The 19,647-nt window shown below is 46.6% G+C and overlaps 1 protein-coding gene across 1 annotated transcript in view; it reads right to left on the bottom strand.

The window, feature by feature from the left end:
* Nucleotides 1–518: 518 nt before the first annotated feature.
* Nucleotides 519–19,647, bottom strand: part of GYS2 (glycogen synthase 2) — a 42,889-nt gene continuing 23,760 nt past the window's right edge. The window contains exons 6-16 of the mRNA XM_056845922.1: nucleotides 14,880–14,997; nucleotides 13,806–13,926; nucleotides 11,398–11,504; nucleotides 10,170–10,229; nucleotides 9,482–9,560; nucleotides 8,681–8,794; nucleotides 6,348–6,474; nucleotides 4,960–5,055; nucleotides 3,815–3,978; nucleotides 1,694–1,774; nucleotides 519–737 (exon numbers count right to left, since the gene is read on the bottom strand). Coding sequence (XP_056701900.1) covers nucleotides 519–737; nucleotides 1,694–1,774; nucleotides 3,815–3,978; nucleotides 4,960–5,055; nucleotides 6,348–6,474; nucleotides 8,681–8,794; nucleotides 9,482–9,560; nucleotides 10,170–10,229; nucleotides 11,398–11,504; nucleotides 13,806–13,926; nucleotides 14,880–14,997 — 1,286 coding nt within the window. The remainder of the gene's footprint in view (nucleotides 738–1,693; nucleotides 1,775–3,814; nucleotides 3,979–4,959; nucleotides 5,056–6,347; nucleotides 6,475–8,680; nucleotides 8,795–9,481; nucleotides 9,561–10,169; nucleotides 10,230–11,397; nucleotides 11,505–13,805; nucleotides 13,927–14,879; nucleotides 14,998–19,647) is intronic.

Raw genomic sequence — 19,647 nt, 5'->3', positions numbered from 1 at the left:
TCTAAGTGTATGGTTTAATCTTATGGGGAGGGGCTGTGGCTCAGTGGTAGAGCATCTGCTTGGCATGAAGAAGGTCCCAGGTTCAATCCCCGGCATCTCAAGTTAAAGGGACCAGGCAAGTAGGTGATGCGAATAGATCTCTACCTGAGTCCCTGGAGAGCCGCTGCCAGTCTGAGTAGACAATACTGACTTTGATGGACCAAGGGTCTGATTCAGTATAAAGCAGCTTCATGTGTCCTTGGAGATTTCCAGCCTGGAATTTGGCAACCCTACCGATAAATATTGTCTGAAGCTGGATGCAAGGTCTTCTACCTCCAATAAAGGGATGGAAGGAAAAAATATATATCATCCAAACTATTTCAGAAGAAGGAGGAAGGCGAGATATTTCAGACATTTAACTTATGTAGCGTCAGGAACACTCCCCTAATGTCATGTGGCAAGCCATTTGACCTGCAAGATGATACATGTACGGTTGAGCGGATGGGGCCCACGCGAGACCACGAGGATAAGAGAGTCGATCAGTTCCTGTATTCTCCATGCTGCTTCTTCTTCCCTTGGGGCACAGCGCTGAGGCCGAAAGATTTTATGTTCTGCCTATCCCTCTCGGCCTCTTCCTCTTCGTCGTACCTTTCATCCTCATCTTCGGCTTCGTCGTCACTTTGGTGGGGACTGTTGTGCTGAGACACAGAGGGCGAAGGGGGTACCGACGATGGGCGGGGAAACCGGAATCCTTCGGTCTGAAAAGAGAAACGAAAGCAGAAGACAAATATAAACACAGTCGCACGAACACACACAAATCTGCCTCACGCTGACTCTGACCATCAAGATCAGTATTGGCTACGAGAGATCAGTTCCCATAAGCTCCTGTGGTATACCTAGGAGTCTAGGAGAAATGGAAATCATAGAGAGGCGCCACAGCTTGGCTGAGCTCCTTTCCCTCCCCTAACTCCATCCTCCCTAGGCATTTTCCTGAGTCTCCAGGAATTTCCCAAGATGGAGCTGGCCCACTTTCCAGCATTTCTTCTGCCCAGGCCAATGGTCTTAATAAGAGATGGGTAAGTGTCTGTGTGATTATCCTAGGTCCTAAGGCTCCCAGGGTCTATCACTCTAGCCTAAAACTGAGCTGAATTTGGGGAGCTTTGATATTTCATATCCAAATGTGCACGCTCCAAGAAGGAGATGCTTTGGAAGAAGGAGAAGGAGAAGGAGAAGAAGAAGAAGAAGACAGAATGATCAGCACAGTATCACCCAGTGAGCATCCAAGTCTGTGGCAAAAACAGAGAGACTTTCCATTTTCTTGAGACTTGATCAGGTGTTTGACTAGAGCCAGCATGGTGTAGTGGTTAAGAGCGGTGGTTTGGAGCGGTGGACTCTAATCTAGAGAACTGGGTTTGATTCCCCACTCCTCCACATGAGCAGCGGAGGCTAATCTGGTGAAGTGGGTTGGTTTCCCCACTCCTCCACATGAAGCAAGCTGGGTAACTTTGGGCTAGTCACAGCTCTCTTGAGAGCTCTCTCAGCCCCACCTGCCTCACCGGGTATGTGTTGTGTTGTGCTCCCAAAATCTCCACCATTGCAGTTGTCAGAAATAAAATGAGGGAAATCTGAGAGACAGATCACAGTCGCTCCCTGTTTCCCTTTCACCTCCCTTCATATTTTATTAAGCTGATTCTTAAGGGGGGGGGGAAGTTACCTTTGGAGGAGCATTTGGTTCCATCTCGAATTTTTCAGGAAACGCTCGGCTCAGAGCCACATGCCGGGCATGCGAGTAATACTGCAACGGGGAAGGAGGATGGAGAGAAAACCCACATTAAGGAACAATGAACTGATTGGACAACTGGAAGAGTAGACAATTCAGAGACAGAAAGATACCAATACACTTTGAAATACAAAGAAATTAAAAAAAGAGAGCGAGAGATCTCCTCTGCTTTCACAGTTCGTTGGCAGGCGAATAAGGGACCAAGGCAGCTGACATGCGGAAGCTGCCTAATCTCATTTCCCGAATCCCAAAAACACAACACGATAGACCAAATAATTATAATATATTTCAACGAATAAATCTATACATGACCTAATATCTACAAAATCTACAAATCTATCCCTATGGTGTGTGTGTAAAGTGCCGTCAAGTCTCAGCCGACTTCTGGTGACCCCTTTTTGGGGTTTTCATGGCAAGAGACTAACAGAGGTGGTTTGCCAGTGCCTTCCTCTGCACAGCAACCCTGGTATTCCTTGGTGGTCTCCCATCCAAATACAAACCAGGGCTGACCCTTCTTAGCTTCCGAGATCGGGCTGTACCATGCTGCCTTCCCTATCCCTATGGTACCATCAATGAAACAAAAATGCATCTGATGAGAACAACATGTCAACGTCGTCCCGTATGATCTCCCAAAAAGGGAGGAAAGTCCATTGTTACAATCAAAACAGTCACTTGTGAGGCGCTGGAAAAGCTGCCCGTTTTGTGCTGCGGCGGACCAATTAAATCGGCACATATAAAAACACTGTTTTGACTCCTATGCATGATTCTAAGAAGTAAGCAGCTTGTCTCTAGTGCTTGAAAATTAATTTAGATAGGAAGATTCCATCAATAAAACAGAGATTGAGTTGAAGGCTGAAGAAGCAATGTAATTTGCGAAAAGCGTTACAATTCCGGAAGACGTTTCCCTTCCACCTCTTCGTTTTTGCGGCTTTGGAGATTCCTTTCCTTTCCACCGCCCTTCGGGGCTCTGCCATTGTTTCAAACTCTCACTTTACCAAGGAGCGTTCTCTCCTATACCACCTTTGTGGAACTTTGAATCTACCCATGTTAGAGGTCTTGACGTCAATTATTAAGTGGGAATTATTGTTCCTAGGTTACCTAGGATTGTTTTGTACACAGTATTGTTCTTGTCATTGTTTGTTTTGTGCTTTGTCTATTTGTAATACACCATTTTGCATATTGTACTTTGAGTAGCATGCTGGTTTTTACCTACAGTATCCACCTTGAGGTTGGCAACCCTACTCACAATGTACCTGTTGTGGGGAGAGGAAGGGAAGGTGATTGTAAGCCGGTTTGAGACTCCTTAAAGGTAAAGGAAATCAGGGTATAAAACCAACTCTTCTTCTTCTACCATTATTACTGCTACTAGTAACCAGGGCTGACCCTGCTTAGCTTCCGAGATGTGACAAGATTGGGCTAGCCTGGGCCATCCAGATCAGGGAGAGACTGATAATTAGGTAGCTATATTATCTGTGTATTTTTTCCCCATGGGTCTAGTAGCAACACTGGAAACAGCATGCTCTAAAATTCACCTCTCCCAGCCTCTCTGCCTCAATTTACCCAGCAAACTTCATGTGGACAAGTGGGGAATTGAACCCGGTTCTCCAGATTAGAGTCCACCGCTCTTACCCACGACACCACACTGGCTGCCTTCAGCTTTTCCTAGCATGATTGACCATTTATGCAGGGCTGTTTCCACGCAGTCACCCCAGCCAACTGTTCTGGTGCGACATTTTGATCATGCCTGCCTTTCCTTGCCGTCAGAGGTCGCCTTGCTCTCCCTGTGCATTTCTGCATGTTTTGCCTGCATTTTCCAGATTCTCGCTAAAACAGCATCCAGAAAACCGGGGCAAAATGTGTGGAAACGCATGGGGAGAGCGAGGCGACTTCAAGAGAAACAGCCCTGCATAAATGGCCACTGTCTTTTTGCGGTGACTCTTGTCTTCTCATAATGTGACCGAAGTATGATAGCCTCAACTTATTATGCACAGCTATAAGGAGACTTCTCAGAAAAGCGGCGAGGGGCTGGAGACTCATAAAAACCGTTTGACATACCCTGCCCAGATATCTCCAATCCAGCAGGTCTGAGAGTCTCTCCGTTCGGTTTCTCTGGATGATCCTTTGCCGTCGTGACTGCTGGCAGAACGCATAGAGGAACTGCGTCAGCTGGTTGCAAGACTCATCTGGAGAGCGGTGTCTCCTGTCCACGATGTAAATACCTGTCGGACAAAAGCCAGGTTAGGTAGATGTAGACACAGATGCTTTTGACCTTTGGAGACTTCCTTTGCATCTGTCGTTATATATCATAACCTTTTTTAAAAAAACTCCCTCTCCCGTAAACTGGAGGCATTCATGTTCAGGGTAGTCAGTCTTTACTATCCTCTTCTTTATCTTCTCAGTTTTTACTGCAGTAGAATGCTGACATTCTACATGCTAAAACTGAGCGGCACCACTGGTTTGCAGGAATGATGTTGGATAGTGCCGTCAAGTCAAAGCCAACTTATGGCAACCTGGAGGGTTGTCTAGGCAAGAGACTAACAGAGGTGGTTTGCCACTGTCTGCCTCTGCATAGCAACCCTGAACTTCCTTAGTGGTCTCCCATCCCACTAACCAGGGCTGACCCTGCTTCGCTTCTGAGATCTGATGAGATCGCTCTATCAAGATCAGGGCATATTGGGAAGATTTGTGGGAAGGTTTCCATGTCATTCTCAGGTCTAGCAAACCCAAAGAGTCCTCAGTGAAGAGCAAACACAAAAGGTCGCATTAAAAGGGCTCTTAAGAAATGCGAAGCAGGTATGTGCCGGCTTCGCAGTCACTTCCTGAATGACGGTTCAGCATGAAAAACGCAAAAAAAAGTGTGGGGCACTTCAGCCTGGAACGCGCTGCTAATTACCAAGCATAAATGGCCAATGTCTGCCATCAGCACTACATATTGAATTTGAATGGATACGAGCCAGTCTGGAAGACGATTTTTTGATGGAAGGCAGATATAATATGCAATAAATAAATAAAACGCAGCACACAGTGATTTGCCCTACTTGGCAGGTCAGCAGTGCTACTGTGAGTGCAGAAGCTCTGCAGTTTATCACAAGTCATCGCAAGTTAAGCGAGGAGCCAATGTGAAATCAGCTGATGCAAGTCCACATGTGAAGCCAGCTTCCAGCATGCTTAAAATAGGGTTCATGTTCGAACAGCCTCACCGTAAGCTGCCGGATCAGCCACGTGCTCCTGCATAAAACAGCCAAATCCAGAGAGGTTGGTGGTCACGCTGGGAATGCCCATGACGGTACACTCGGCTAGCAAAAGAGAAAGGGAAAGAGAGATTTTATTATTGACTATGCTAGCCTGATCTCATCTGATCTTGGAAGCTAGAAGAAGAAAAAGAAGAAGATGAAGCAGCAGCAGCAGCATTGGTTTTTATACCCAATTCTCTCTACCTTTTAAGGAGACTCAAACCAGCTTACAATTGCCTTCCCTTCCTTTCCCCACAATAGATACCTTGCGAAGTAGGTGAGGCTGAGAGAGTTTGGCAAGAACTGTGACTGGCCCAAGGTCACCCAGCAGGATGCAAGTGGAGGAGTGGGAAACCAACCTAGTTCACCAGATTAGAGGCTACCACCCATGTGGAGGAGTGGGGAATCAAATGCGTTTCTCCAGATTAGAGTCCAATACTCTTAACCACTAACCATCCTGGTCAATATTTGGATGAGAGACCTTCAAGGAATACCAGGGGTGTGACATGGAGGCAAGCAATGACAAACCACCTCTGAACGCCCCTTGCTTTGAAATCCCTATGGGGTTGCCAGAAGTCAGCTGTGACTTGATTGCACTTTCCACCACCAATTGTTATTTATAAACACCTAAGACAGCTAGGTGCTGCACCCCATTTAAACAATAGACACTCCTTGCTTGCAAGCTTGCAATATAAGAAAAAGAAACAACAAGAAAAAACACAGGGTGGGAAGGAAGGGAAACCAAAGGGAAGGTGAATCAATCAGGGAAAGCCAGGATAAACAGAAGAGGCTGTAATGGAAGAACCTGAATGTAAAGATGGATGTAGAGCAGTGAATGTTAGATGAAGAGGCATCCCAAACAGAGAAGAGGACAGAGAATAGTGAACGAGGATAATTATGTCTGTGTGCGTGCTGTCAAGTCACAACTGACTAATGGCAACCCTGTAGGGTTTTCAAAGGAAGAGACTTTGGGAGGTGGTTTGCCATCGCCTGCCTCCGCGTGGGCTGAGAGAGAACTCAGAGAGAACTGTGACTGGCCCAAGGTCACCCAGCAGGCTTCATGTGGAGGAGTGGGGAATTGAACCCGGTTCTCCTGATTAGAGTCCGCCGCTCATAACTACTACACCATGCTGGCTCTCTAGGTTTTTAGAAATGTCTGTTCATGGCCCTAATCTGTGGACTTATGGATCCACACTCTACAGCCTGGTATAGAATTCGATATATTGATGATGGTACATCAGGTTCTTTCTTTTCAAAACCATCTATTCCTGCAGTCATCTTCTGGCAGTGAATTCCATATGTTAATGTTATCAAACACTAGTGCTAAATATATGAAAACAGGTAAGATTCCTTACCAGGAGTGTAACCCCAGGGCTCATAGTAAGAAGGAAATACCCCGAGATGACAACCTCTGACAAACTCTTCATAGTCCATTGGTAATAATGGACTTGTTGAAGAAAGGAACTCAGGGTGCAAGATAACCTGGAAAATTAAAGTAAGTTAGTTAGAGGGGGAAAGTCTCCAGCTTCACAAACCTGTGCCATGTACAATTGGGCCATTGCTTACACATGCAACAGCTGTTCTGCATGACCCATGGGATACCAGAATCTTTAGGAGATTATTTAATTCTCCAGTGTCAGGCACCAGCCTGGTACTCAGTGATTCAGCCAGGTGGTGTTCCAAGTTCGAACTGTTATTCTGATCTGAGGTTGTTATGTCTTGCTCTACCCTGGGAAGAGCAAGTGTTATCAGGGGTTTCTGTAGCAACCAGTAGTCATCCAGAATGTTCACTCTCACTGTATATCTTCTGTATCCTTAGAGTTTCCCCCCAGTAGTATCCTTGCTGTCACTTGCTGTATATTTTCCATTAAATCAACTTTCTAAGGAGAACCTGCCTAGAAGTCGTTTGTGGGATTTATCTGGTGAGCCCAGGGCTGACATCCAGCTTCCATGCAAGGAAATCCACCCATGAGTTGCATTTTTTATAATTAGTAAAAGCATAGGCAGTATGCAAAAGGGATCCGAAAGAACACTGCACCTCAGTTCTTGGATGTAGTCACACCAAGACCAAGGTGTCCTTTTTAGATTTCGGATTCTTCTGTAAACCTGGGGCTTCTTTTCTCAGGTTTTTAGAAATGTCTGTTCATGGCCCTAATCTGTGGATTTATGGATCCATGCTCTACAGACTGGTTTAGAATTAGATATAATACCAACGCCTCACTGACATTGACTTGCAAACTGAAACAGCACTTCTTCCAAGGTTTTATAGGCCCTTAAAGTCATGGACAGGAATTTCTATTGCCCCATACTTGTCCACCATTACCTTCTCAAAGCTCAGGTAGGCCTTTTCTAGAACCCGGTTTAATGCTTTCCCATCGGCTCTACTAAAAGGAAGGTTCCAAGGGCAGCCCATGGATATGCGTTCATGTTCCTGCCCTGATAAGGCTGTTGAGTCAATGGAACACATTCTTTTTTATTGCAAAACCCATAGGGATGCCAGAAAGCAATTAATATTGCCACTTATACTACACAAGTATCCCGGGTATGATTGTAGTGCTAACCATGCTAATGATTCACTGGTAAAATTTCTGTTGGAAGACAGGAATTCTACTGTTTCCCTCAGGGTAGCAAAGTTCTGCCACGCTGTACTCAGGAAGAAGGGCGTTTAATCACTTTATGGAAATAAAATAAATTTCATATTATTTATGACTGAACCTTAATTGTAGGGTGTCGATCTGGTAACAAATATTAGAATGTCTAATATGCAAATGTTATTGAAATGTTATTTCTGCAAATGTTATTGAAATAATGTAATAATTCCTCGATCCCCTTTTCTTGCTTTTATTTAAATTATGGATGTATTGAATTTTGTATGCTGGCCAATGGCTGTAAATAAAAGTATATATAAAAAATTGATATTATGGTGATGGTGCACCCTAACACAAGTTCTTTCTTGTAAAAACCATTTATTCTTGTGGTCATCTTCTGGCAGTGAATTCCATATGTTAATGTTGTCAAACATCAATGCTAAATTTAGGAAATCTTTAGAAGAGACACTGTCCTTCAGTGTTACTCCTCTGAAGATGCCTGCCACAGCTGCTGGTGAAACATCAGGAAAGAAAATACCAAGACCACGGTCACACAACCCAGATTACCTACAAGAACCAATGAACTCTGACAGTGAAAGCCTTCGACAATACTTTAGAAGATTATTTAATTATCCAGCTTCCCGTGCAAGGAAACCCACCCCTGAGCTGTATTTTTTAATCATTAGTAAAAGCAAAGTAAAAGCAAAAAGCAGTATGCAAAAGGGGTCCAGAACATTGCACCTCAGTCCTTGGATGTAGTCACACCGAGGCAAAGGGGTCCTCTACAGATGTGGGTCAGCAAGAACGTTTCTAGGGATCCTGCAGACCCCAAAGCTTACCGATACTGATCGGGCTGATTTGACATCTGTCTCTTGCAGCCTAGAGACCTCAGCTTGTACTGGGGTCCCATGCTCATAGTATGTCTCAGGAAGCTGGACTTCATGGGAATTACAACTCCTAGATTCCCCGGATGAACCAGATAGGCAATGTGTATCCAGGGCCCTGTATAAAATAATCAGGGCCAATTGCTCCTAAGGCACAGGTTTAAAAGGCACTTCAATTTATATCGATGTATAATATCCAAAATGTGAGACTTCTACCTTAACGCGATCTATCCGACTGTTGAAAAGCCCGATGCGTCTGATAGTGTTGAGGATTGGGTCATTACTATCGTCAATCATGTTGTGTGTTGTCACCGGCGGGAGGCTCTGTCGCTGCAGCGGAACAAAAGAAGAAAAAGAAGTGAGAGAGCCCCAGTGGTGGACAAAAGCATGGAGATTAGATTATGCTCACTGTCAATGGGGAACCTGCTCTCCAAAGGAGCAGGACCTTAGAATCATAGAATCATAGAGATGGAAGGGACCACCAGGGTCATCTAGTCCAACCCCCTGCACAATGCAGGAAATTAACAACTACCTCCCCCGCACATCCCCAGTGACCCCAACCCTCCCCACAATCAAAGCACTCCCGACAGACGGCCATCCAGCCTCTGCTTAAAGACCTCCAAAGACAGGGATTCCACCACCCTCCGAGGCAGTGCATTCCTTTGGAGGCCTTCTTAGTAGTGGCCACATCTCCATGAAACTCCATTCACAGAGAAGGTTAGAGCAATCAAGATGTCTCATCAGATTAATTGCATTGACTTAAACTATGTAATTTGCCTTGAGTTTGAGTGAGAAAAGCAGACTATAAACAAAGTAAATAAACAAATAGCCTGACATTTCTGTTTAGGGAGATTTTGTTTGCATGGTGAATGCCCACATTCAGTCTGAAGTAGTATACTTCAGGTAAACACAGGTTTACCTTTTCAATGAGAAGTCAGTCTGTAAGATGTGTTTTATCTTCTCTACGGGTGTGTATATAGGTTTCAAGAACAAGAATAAGGGACCGTTTTTTCTCACCTGGGTAGAATAGATGGCTCGCTTCATGATGGTCATGTCGTCACGATCCAGGATCTTGTTCATATCAGGGATTTCTCCTCTGTAGATGCAAAAAGGGAAGCCTTTTAGTGAAGAACCAACATGGCTTCGACAAGATCTTTCGGATTTCATTCAAAGGGTGGCCTTTCTCCAGCCAGCATCGCTGGGACTTAAGCAGGAGTTAATTTACTCAGGATGGCACATCATGATAAGCTGTGATCTGCCCTGCTTTCTCGTTGTATAGGCACTATACTCATATAGCAACAAAAACCCATGGCGAGATCTCTCCTTCACGAATACTTATCTCTGCACTTGCAACACTGGACACAGAACTTTGCATCGTAATAAGAACATAAGAAAAGCCCTGCTGGATGAGATGCCCAAGGCCCATCAAGTCCAGCAGTCTGTCCACACAGTGGCCAACCAGGTGCCTCTAGGAAGCCCCCAAACAAGACGACTGCAGCAGCACCATCCTGCCTGTGTACCAAAGCACCTAATATTATAGGCATGCTTCTCAAATCCTGGAGAGAATAGGTACACATCATGACTAGTATCCATTTTGACTAGCAGCCATGGATAGCCCTCTCCTCCCTGAACGTGTCCACTCCCCTCTTAAAACCTTCCAAGTTGGCAGCCATCACCACATCTGAGGGAAATCACCAATTCTCACTTTAACAGTGCTTCGTAGAGCTTCTTCCCAAACTTTTCTTTCACAGAATGCGCAGTGTCCCTAAGGGAGAAAGTGAGGCATTATTAATGATATTCGTTTCTCCCACCTCACCGTATTTTCAGTGTTCATTATTTTTAATTCATATCTTCTCCTGAATGTTTGTCAAGGTGGATGTAAGAGTGGTATTGCTGCGTTTGCACAGATCTTCCTCCGCTGCTACACAGCCTCTTTCCTTAAGAGGAAAGGACGAGACTCTGGGGAATTTAGGGTTGCCAACCTCCAGGTACTAGCTGGAGACCTCCTGCTATTACAGCTGATCTCCAGCCAATAGAGATCAGTTCCCTTGGGATAGTATCCATTTTTACTAGTAGCCATGAATAGCCCTCTCCTCCATGAACATGTCCTCTCCCCTCTTAAAGCCTTCCAAGTTGGCAACCATCACCACATCCTGGGGCAGGGAGTTCCACAATTTAACTATGCGTTGTATAAAGAAATACTTACTTTTATCTGTTTCGAATCTTTCACCTTCCAGCTTCAGCAGATGACCCCGCATTCTAGTATTATGAGAGGGAGACAAAAGCTTCTCCCTGTCCACTCTCTCCATACCATGCCTAATTTTATAGACCTCTATCATGTCTCCCCTCAGCCGCCTTCTTTCCAAGCTAAACATCCCTAAGCATTTTAACCGCTCCTCACAGGGCAGTTGCTCTAGTCCCCTGATCCTTTTGGATGCTTTTTCCTGCACACTTCTCAGGCTTTATAATATCCCTTTTTAGGTGTGGTGACCAGAACTGTATATCGTAATCTGACACACAAGCTGACACTCATGGCCTGACTCTTTCACAGTATATTTACCATGTGGGATGACCCTGATTCAAGGGGAGAGAAGTGTTCTGAAGTTCTTCGTTTCCCTGGTGTGAACAGGCTTGGTTTGGGTTTGGACCATACAGCATGGAGAGAACGGGCCTAGAACTCCTTCTGCATCCTTTTCCTGAACCGAAATGACCCCCCGGGAACTGTTTGTCCCATTATGTTTAGCTCATCAGTACATGTGCAGTCCCCAGCGGAGCAAACAGTGCCCCCCTGGGTCTATTTAGGACTGGCACAGAGGAAGGTATAAGCCCCTGTGGACTGTGCAATATGGCATTTTGTCAAAAGGAAGAGACACCAGCCTGCCTCTTGCCAGAACAAATGGAAAATTTTGAAAGAGGAAGAAAGCGAAGGTTACCAGAGCTGCTTTCGGACGGCCTGTCCTTTCAGGGTTTCCACGTTGAAATTGTTAGTACTTGCTGGCATGATAAAGAACACGACGACGGTAATATCACTCTTGTGCACCTGAAAGAGGATAAGATCCTTTTCTCAGCTCTCCTCCTCAACACCTCAGCAACCAGGCATCAATTGCCTATGCTTAAGATAGCTACAGCGCACTGTTTTCTTCATAACTCTCCATTGGAGAGCTGCCACCAGATTTTTCCCAAAGCAAAATGCGCAGCCACTTCTTTCTCTGATCCACAATTTTGATAGAATGTTTCTAATGGGCTTCCTCCAAAGGCAATCCTAGCTAAAGATACTGCATGATTATCTCAACATCACAAAGCCAATCAGCTTTGACTATACAAAAAGTTAATGAGAGGGAGGTTAGGAAGCGCTGCCATCACTTGATCAGGCTTCTGGACAATGCCAGGTGCTTCCGGACAGTGCCAGGTGCTTCCAGACAATGCCAGGTGCTTCCGGACAGTCCCAGGTGCTTCCGGACAATGCCAGGTGCTTCCGGACAGTCCCAGGTGCTTCCGGACAATGCCAGGTGCTTCCGGACAGTCCCAGGTGCTTCTGGACAGTCCCAGGTGCTTCCGGACAATGCCAGGTGCTTCTGGACAGTCCCAGGTGCTTCCGGACAATGCCAGGTGCTTCCGGACAGTGCCAGGTGCTTCTGGACAATGCCAGGTGCTTCCGGACAGTCCCAGGTGCTTCCGGACAATGCCAGGTGCTTCCGGACAGTCCCAGGTGCTTCCGGACAATGCCAGGTGCTTCCGGACAGTGCCAGGTGCTTCTGGACAGTGCCAGGTGCTTCCAGACAGTGCCAGGTGCTTCCGGACAATGCCAGGTACTTCCGGACAGTCCCAGGTGCTTCCGGACAGTCCCAGGTGCTTCCGGACAATGCCAGGTGCTTCCGGACAGTGCCAGGTGCTTCTGGACAATGCCAGGTGCTTCCGGACAGTCCCAGGTGCTTCTGGACAGTCCCAGGTGCTTCCGGACAATGCCAGGTGCTTCCGGACAGTGCCAGGTGCTTCTGTACAATGCCAGGTGCTTCCGGACAGTCCCAGGTGCTTCCGGACAATGCCAGGTGCTTCCGGACAGTCCCAGGTGCTTCCGGACAATGCCAGGTGCTTCCGGACAGTGCCAGGTGCTTCTGGACAGTGCCAGGTGCTTCCAGACAGTGCCAGGTGCTTCCGGACAATGCCAGGTACTTCCGGACAGTCCCAGGTGCTTCCGGACAGTCCCAGGTGCTTCCGGACAATGCCAGGTAGTGCTCCAAATCCAGCTATGGGATGATATGAAGCCAAACAGCAATGCTTCCTGCCCTTTTTCTGAAAGGACAAACATTTTTGCCATGTTTTTCAGGTTTCCCAAACAACTGCCAAAATGGGCTCACATTTCATGGGCGTGTGTGAGTATGGGTGTGCTCTCTCAAGAAATGTGTCACTCTGTTTAACCATCGGTTTCTCCCATCTTTATTCACTCCACACTCATTCCAGTGGAGGATGGACGATAACAGGGATCCACTGGGATCCACTGAACTCAAATAATAGAAACCACAGAAACACCAGGGTCATCTAGTCCAACCCCCTGCACAACACTGAAAATTCACAATTACCTCCCTCCCATACCCCTGCTCCATTCCCAGAAGATGGCAAAAACACCAAAAAAACCCTTCAGGATCCCTGGCCAATCTGGCCTGGAGGAAAATTCCTTCCTGGCCCCAAAGTGGCGATCGGCATTTCTCTGTAAGAAAGGGCCATGAGAGCCAAGCACTGACTCAGCCCTTCCTGCCCTCCCTCTCATGATCTGTCTAAGGTCACAGAATCAACATTGCTGACAGATGGCCATCTAGCCTCTGCTTTAAAACCTCCAAAGAAGGAAAGCCCACCACCTCCCGAGGAAGCCTGTTCCACCGAGGAACCTAACTGTTCAGGAAGTTCTTCCCAATGTTTAGCCGAAAACACCTTCAATTTAATTTCAACCAACCTTCTGGGGCAACAGAAAACAGCTCAGCCCCATGATTTGGTAATATCCATTTTTTCCAAATATTCAGTCAGCTGAACGTAATACCTTCCCTTGGATTACTGCATTTGAAGGGGTCAAATGGGAAAAGTAGGAATCCAGGGTGCTCAAGACAGGTCAGTTCATTTTTTATCTTTGTTGCAGTTATGGGTGGGCAAGGCCCATAATTCAATGGTACACATGCCCTATATGCAAAAGGTCCCTGTTTCAGTCCCCTTAATCGCCTTGCAAGGATTCTCAATATCAAGACTGGCAGCTCTGTATTGGAGGTCTGTCACCAGCCAGAGAAGGTGGTAGGGGGTCAATGGACCCAGCGTCACCTTCATTACAAGGCATGCTCATAATGTTTCTTACCCGCAGTAGGAAATTTAATCGGGATAAGGCCTCTAAAAACATGTCCGCTCCTTTGTTTGAAAACTCGTATCTCCCAGCAATGAAGAAAAACAAGGTCTTTTCCAGGCTGAAGTCGAGATGGCTGAAAAGGGAACAAATAAACAGAAAGTGGTGGTCCTTGGTCAAACAATTCCTGCAGCTGGTACCATACAGAGGGAAGGTTACTCCTGCAACATTACAGGAAACTCAGCATTCCCATCCTAGCTTTTTCATGTGGGTAACCCCAATAGTCATTAGGTAACTTTGTTCATGGGTGGGTGGGGGAGTTACATAGGTCATTTATGCATGGGTGCTTTCACTCACGGTCACCCCCAGTCTGTCTCAGTTATTCCTTGGAGTGATGCATGAGTTTTCCCTCCATTAGAGATGACTTTGCTGCCAGACCTGACAAATCCCAGGACTTCCCATTCCTCTGTTAACCCGATTCTTCCTTCTCCCCTGAGCTCAGCCCGGGTGAAATCCCCGTGCATCAGGCAAAGTGTGGGGCACGCAAGCGTAGTTTCTCTCACAGCCAATTACAAAGCAGTGTGTAAAGAGGGAGGGATTCAAATGCTTCCTGCTTCCTGGGAGTTCGTTTTGGGCAGAAGAATGGACTTTTAAAACAAGTCTTGGGTCCCCCCCCAAATTCCTTTTAGGGTACGCCGTTTCGTTTTTGTCTTTTAAAATGCATTTCGGCGGGGCACTTGGATTTCCGCAGGAGGGAGACCTCTCTCAAAGAAATAACTACAGCCAATCACAAAGTGGCATTTCAAGGGGTGGGCTTCTTGTTTTGAGCTTGGAGACTGCTGGTAAATAGCTTCTAAAGAAGAAAGTGCGGGTCCAGCGAGCAATAAACTTCAGGTAAAACTCCCATGCATAACTGACCATAGATTTGCTTCTGAAGGGAGAAGAAAGTCTGTACAAAAGAGAGAGATTCTTAGAGTTGCCAATTCCAGGTTGGGAAATTCCTGGAGATTTGGGAATGGAGGGCAGAGTTTGAGGTACACAGGAGACAGCGTGTAAATGGACCACACATCTACTCATTTTGACTCTTACCCATAGAAATGGCCGCGGACAAACTCTTGGATCTTAGCCTTACAAGTGGCATGCAAGTTCTGAAACTCATGCATGGCTGAGAATTTCTTGATGTTCAGGCCATTTGGAGTGATGACATCTAGAAAAAAGGCAGAAGACAAGCAGCGATACCTCAACACATCTCGAAGAAAGGGGTAAAGGAGGGCTAACTGTACTTCTCTGCAGGGTTGGCTGGTAAAAAGTTCCAACTCCAGAAACATGTGCCATATACAACAGGGACAGTGCTGTTCTGAACAACATAAGAAAAGCCCTGCTGGATCAGACCAAGGCCCATCAAGTCCAGCAGTCTCTTCACACAGTGGCCAACCAGGTGCCTCTAGGAAGCCCCCAAGCAAGACGACTGCAGCAGAATTATCCTCCCTGTGTCCCAAAGCTCCTAATATAATAGACATGCTCATCTGATCCTGGAGAGATCTCCTGCTATTACAACTGATCTCCAGCCGATAGAGAGCAGTTCACCTGGAGAAAATGGCTGCTTTGGCAATTGGCCTCTATGGCACTGAAGTCCCTTCCCTCCCCAAACCCTGCCCTCTTTAGGCTCTGCCCAAAAACCTCCCACCGGTTGCGAAGAGGGACCTGGCAACCTCAAGTCAAGGCCTTATTTTTCTTTTAAATCTTTCTCCCAGAACACTGCCCCCTGCAACCATCCTGCCTAGCAAACCTATCTCCCCACCATGCTGTTTTCTTGATTTCATTTAACCCAGGCTTAATTTTCATGAGGGAATCGTGCAGGCATCCATATGATATCTGTATATCTTTCCAGCACCCAGGAAGGGGGAAATTGCAATTGCAAAATAGCACAGGCAAAGGGCTAGTGTTACCAGTTGCCCACATGTGGCAGGCAAGTTCCCACCTCTGCACTCCATTACCTGCACTCGCTTGATCACACAAGCACATGAACACACGAAGCTGCCATATACTGAACCAGACCCTTGGTCCATCAAAGTCAGTAATGTCGAAGGCTTTCACGGTCAGAGTTCATTGGTTCTTGTAGGTTATCCGGGCTGTGTAACCGTGGTCTTGGAATTTTCTTTCCTGATGTTTCGCCAGCAGCTGTGGCCGGCATCTTCAGAGTAGTAACGCTGAAGGACAGTGTCTCTCAGTGTCAAGTGTGTAGGAAGAGTCAGAGAGGGGTTGGGTTTGAGCTGAGTACTGTCCTGCAGACATAATGTGCTAATCATTGTCCTGTAAGTATCAAGATAATGTACTAATGAGAGTGTGGTATGTTAATATGGAAGCATTGTATCCTGAAATGATCTGGTAATGTGTGAAATCTGCATGGCTATTGTTGACTAGCCTTTGTTAGTTTGGAGGTTTTTCAGGGCAGGAAGCCAAGCCTTATTCATTCTTAAACTCTCTTCTGTTAAAGTTGTGTTGATGTTTATGAATTTCAATGGCTTCTCTGTGCAATCTGACAAAATAGTTGGTAGAATTGTCCAGTCTTTCAGTGTCCAGTCTTACAACTGTGGAGAAGTTTACATCGGGACCACAAAACGCAGCATACAAACAAGGATAAAAGAACATGAAAGATACTGCAGACTTGGCCAACCTGAGAAATCAGCAGCGGCTGAACATGGACTGACACAAACAGGACACAGGGTCTTATTCCAAGACACTGAAAGACTGGACAATTCTACCAACTATTTTGTCAGATTGCACAGAGAAGCCATTGAAATTCATAAACATCAACACAACTTTAACAGAAAAGAAGAGAGTTTAAGAATGAATAAGGCTTGGCTTCCTGCCCTGAAAAACCTCCAGACTAACAAAGGCTACAGTCAACAATAGCCATGCAGATTTCACACATTACCAGATCATTTCAGGATACAATGCTTCCATATTAACATACCACACTCTGGTTCTTGTAGGTTATCCGGGCTGTGTAACCGTGGTCTTGGAATTTTCTTTCCTGACGTTTCGCCAGCAACTGTGGCAGGCATCTTCAGAGTAGTAACACTGAAGGACAGTGTCTCTCAGTGTTACTACTCTGAAGATGCCTGCCACAGTTGCTGGCGAAACGTCAGGAAAGAAAATTCCAAGACCACGGTTACACAGCCCGGATAACCTACAAGAACCAATGAACTCTGACCGTGAAAGCCTTCGACAATATACCACACTCTCATTAGTACATTATCTTGATACTTACAGGACAATGATTAGCACATTATGTCTGCAGGACAGTACTCAGCTCAAACCCAACCCCTCTCTGACTCTTCCTACACACTTGACACTGAGAGACACTGTCCTTCAGTGTTACTACTCTGAAGATGCCGGCCACAGCTGCTGGTGAAACGTCAGGAAAGAAAATTCCAAGACCACGGTTACACAGCCCGGATAACCTACAAGAACTAAAGTCAGTATTGTCCACACACCGGCAGCAGCTCTCCAGGGTCTCAGGCTGAGGTCTTTCACATCACCTACTTGCCTAGTCCCTTTAACTGGAGATGCCGGGGATTGAATCTGGGACCTTCTGCATGCCAAGCAGATGCTTTATCACTGAGCCATGGCCCCTCCCCAACAAGCGGTAGGAGAATAATGAGGGAGACAATCAGGCACAGACACCGTGGTCACTTCTGTGTCACCATCCGAGACATTATAGGAATCTCCTCTAATCTCTATGGCCTTCATCATAGAGACTGAGGGAATTCCTAGAGGGGTATCAGAAGGGGGCTATGGTGTCTCGTCTGGGTATTCAATCAGAAGTGATATCACAGCATCAGTGATGCTTCCCCCCTCCAAGCTTCCCCCTCCAAAGTTCCCAGTGTTTGCCTGCATAGGGCTGGCAACCCTGGGAAAAGACTGTCAAGGCACAGCCAACTTATGGCAATCCCATAGAGCTTTTGAGGCAAGAGGTGAGCAGAGGCGGTTTGCCATTGCTGGCAACCCTAGAAAGCTCCTGTTCTCTCAGGAACCACTGCAGTGACGGTTAAAAAGCCCTAGGTCGCCTTTCATTGAATCCCTCATGCCCTCCTTTTTTTTTTGCCATCAATTCACAGCTTACTTATGTCATCGCTGTTGGGTTTTCAAGGCGAGAGAGGTGTCCAGCGGAGGGTAACAAAGATGGTGAGGGGTCTGGAGACCAAGTCCTATGAGGAAAAGTTGAAGGAGCTGGGTATGTTTAGCCTGGAGAGGAGACTGAGAGGTGATATGATAACCATCTTCAAGTACTTGAAGGGCTGTCATAGAGAGGAGGGTGCCGAGCTGTTTTCTGTTGCCCCAGAAGGTTGGACCAGAACCAGCGGGTTGAAATTAAATCAAAAGAGATTCCGTCTAGACATTAGGAAGAATTTTCTAACAGTTGGAACCGTTCCTCAGTGGAACAGGCTTCCTCGGGAGGTGGTAAGCTCTCCTTCCCTGGAGGTTTTTAAGCAGAGGCTAGATGGCCATCTGTCAGCAATGCTGATTCTGTGATCTTAGGCAGATGATGAATGGGAAGGCATCTTGGCCATCTTCTGGGCATGGAGTAGGAGTCACTGGGGGCATGGGAGGGGAGATAGTTGTGAATTTCCTGCATTGTGCAGGGGGTTGGACTAGATGACCCTGGTGTTTCCTTCCAACTCTATGATTCTATGCTTCTATGACATTCAGAGGGCATGGGGGATTCAAGGCAAGAGACGTTCGGAGGTGGTTTGCCATTGCCTGCCTCCGCGTCACAACCCTGGTATTCCTTGGAGGTCTTCCATCCAAATACTTGCCAGGGTCGAGGCTGAGAGTGTGTGACCGGCCCAAGGTCACCCAGCAAGTTTCCACGGCAGAGCGGGGATTTGGACCACGTGCCCCTAAACACACACAAATTCACCATATCTCTGTCTCTCTTGTAATATCCAGTTAGACCCAGAGTTTTCCTCTTTTGGCTATTGCTTGAAAACACAGGTGCAGTTCCACAGCCACCATGATCGGAGTTCAAAGACAGGTGTTTGTTTTGGCTACAAAGAAGAGCTCGCAATGGAAGGACTGACGCGTGAGTCACTGGCTTGATATCGCTGTGGACTCCTCGTTGAGTAAACTTTGCTACCAGCCAAGAGGCGCACAGAAATTCTGGTCCCCAAAGCACAGCGGCTGTCCGCATGTAGACACTCAGGCATCTTACTCTGGAGCACGGGTTTTGCCCTCTCCGACAGCCATTCTGATTTTATGATCATGACCTTGCCTAGATTCCAGGCTTAATGATCTACTGTGGCAGGGTTCGTTGGCCTTATTTTGATCAACAGTCCAGGCATATTTCACAATGTTGCAGATTGACATCCAGCACGGTGTAGTAGTTAAGAGCGGTGGACTCTAATCTGGAGAACCGGATTGGTTTCCCCGCTCCTCCACATGAAGCCTGCTGAGTGACTTTGGGCAGGTCACAGCTCTCTTCGAGTTCTCTCAGCCTCACCTACCTCACAAGGTGCCTGTTGTGTGGGGGGGAGAGGGAAGGTGATTTTAAGCCACTGAGACTTCTTAAGATAGAGAAAAAGGTAGTACAAAAACCAACTCTTCTTCTTCTAACCAAGGGCCAATTGCACATGCCCTTAGTTCTATGCTGTTGGAAAATGTTTTCTTCCCCTCGGTTCCCCACAGCATTTCGGTACATTCGTGCAACTCCTAGAGTTGCCCTGGCTTTTCTCTGATCCTTCCCAAGCCTGCTTTGTTGAGAAGTTTTAGGGAAGATCACAGTGGGTGGCTGCTATGTGGGTGGGAAAGCTCAGATTTTTCCATCTGGCCAACACGACTGCCATTTTCTCTG

The sequence above is a fragment of the Euleptes europaea genome, chromosome 3 (genome assembly GCF_029931775.1).
Source record: "Euleptes europaea isolate rEulEur1 chromosome 3, rEulEur1.hap1, whole genome shotgun sequence".
Taxonomy (NCBI): Eukaryota; Metazoa; Chordata; class Lepidosauria; order Squamata; family Sphaerodactylidae; genus Euleptes; species Euleptes europaea.
Note: the sequence above shows the minus strand (reverse complement) of the source record. Positions and strands in the feature narration are given on the sequence as shown.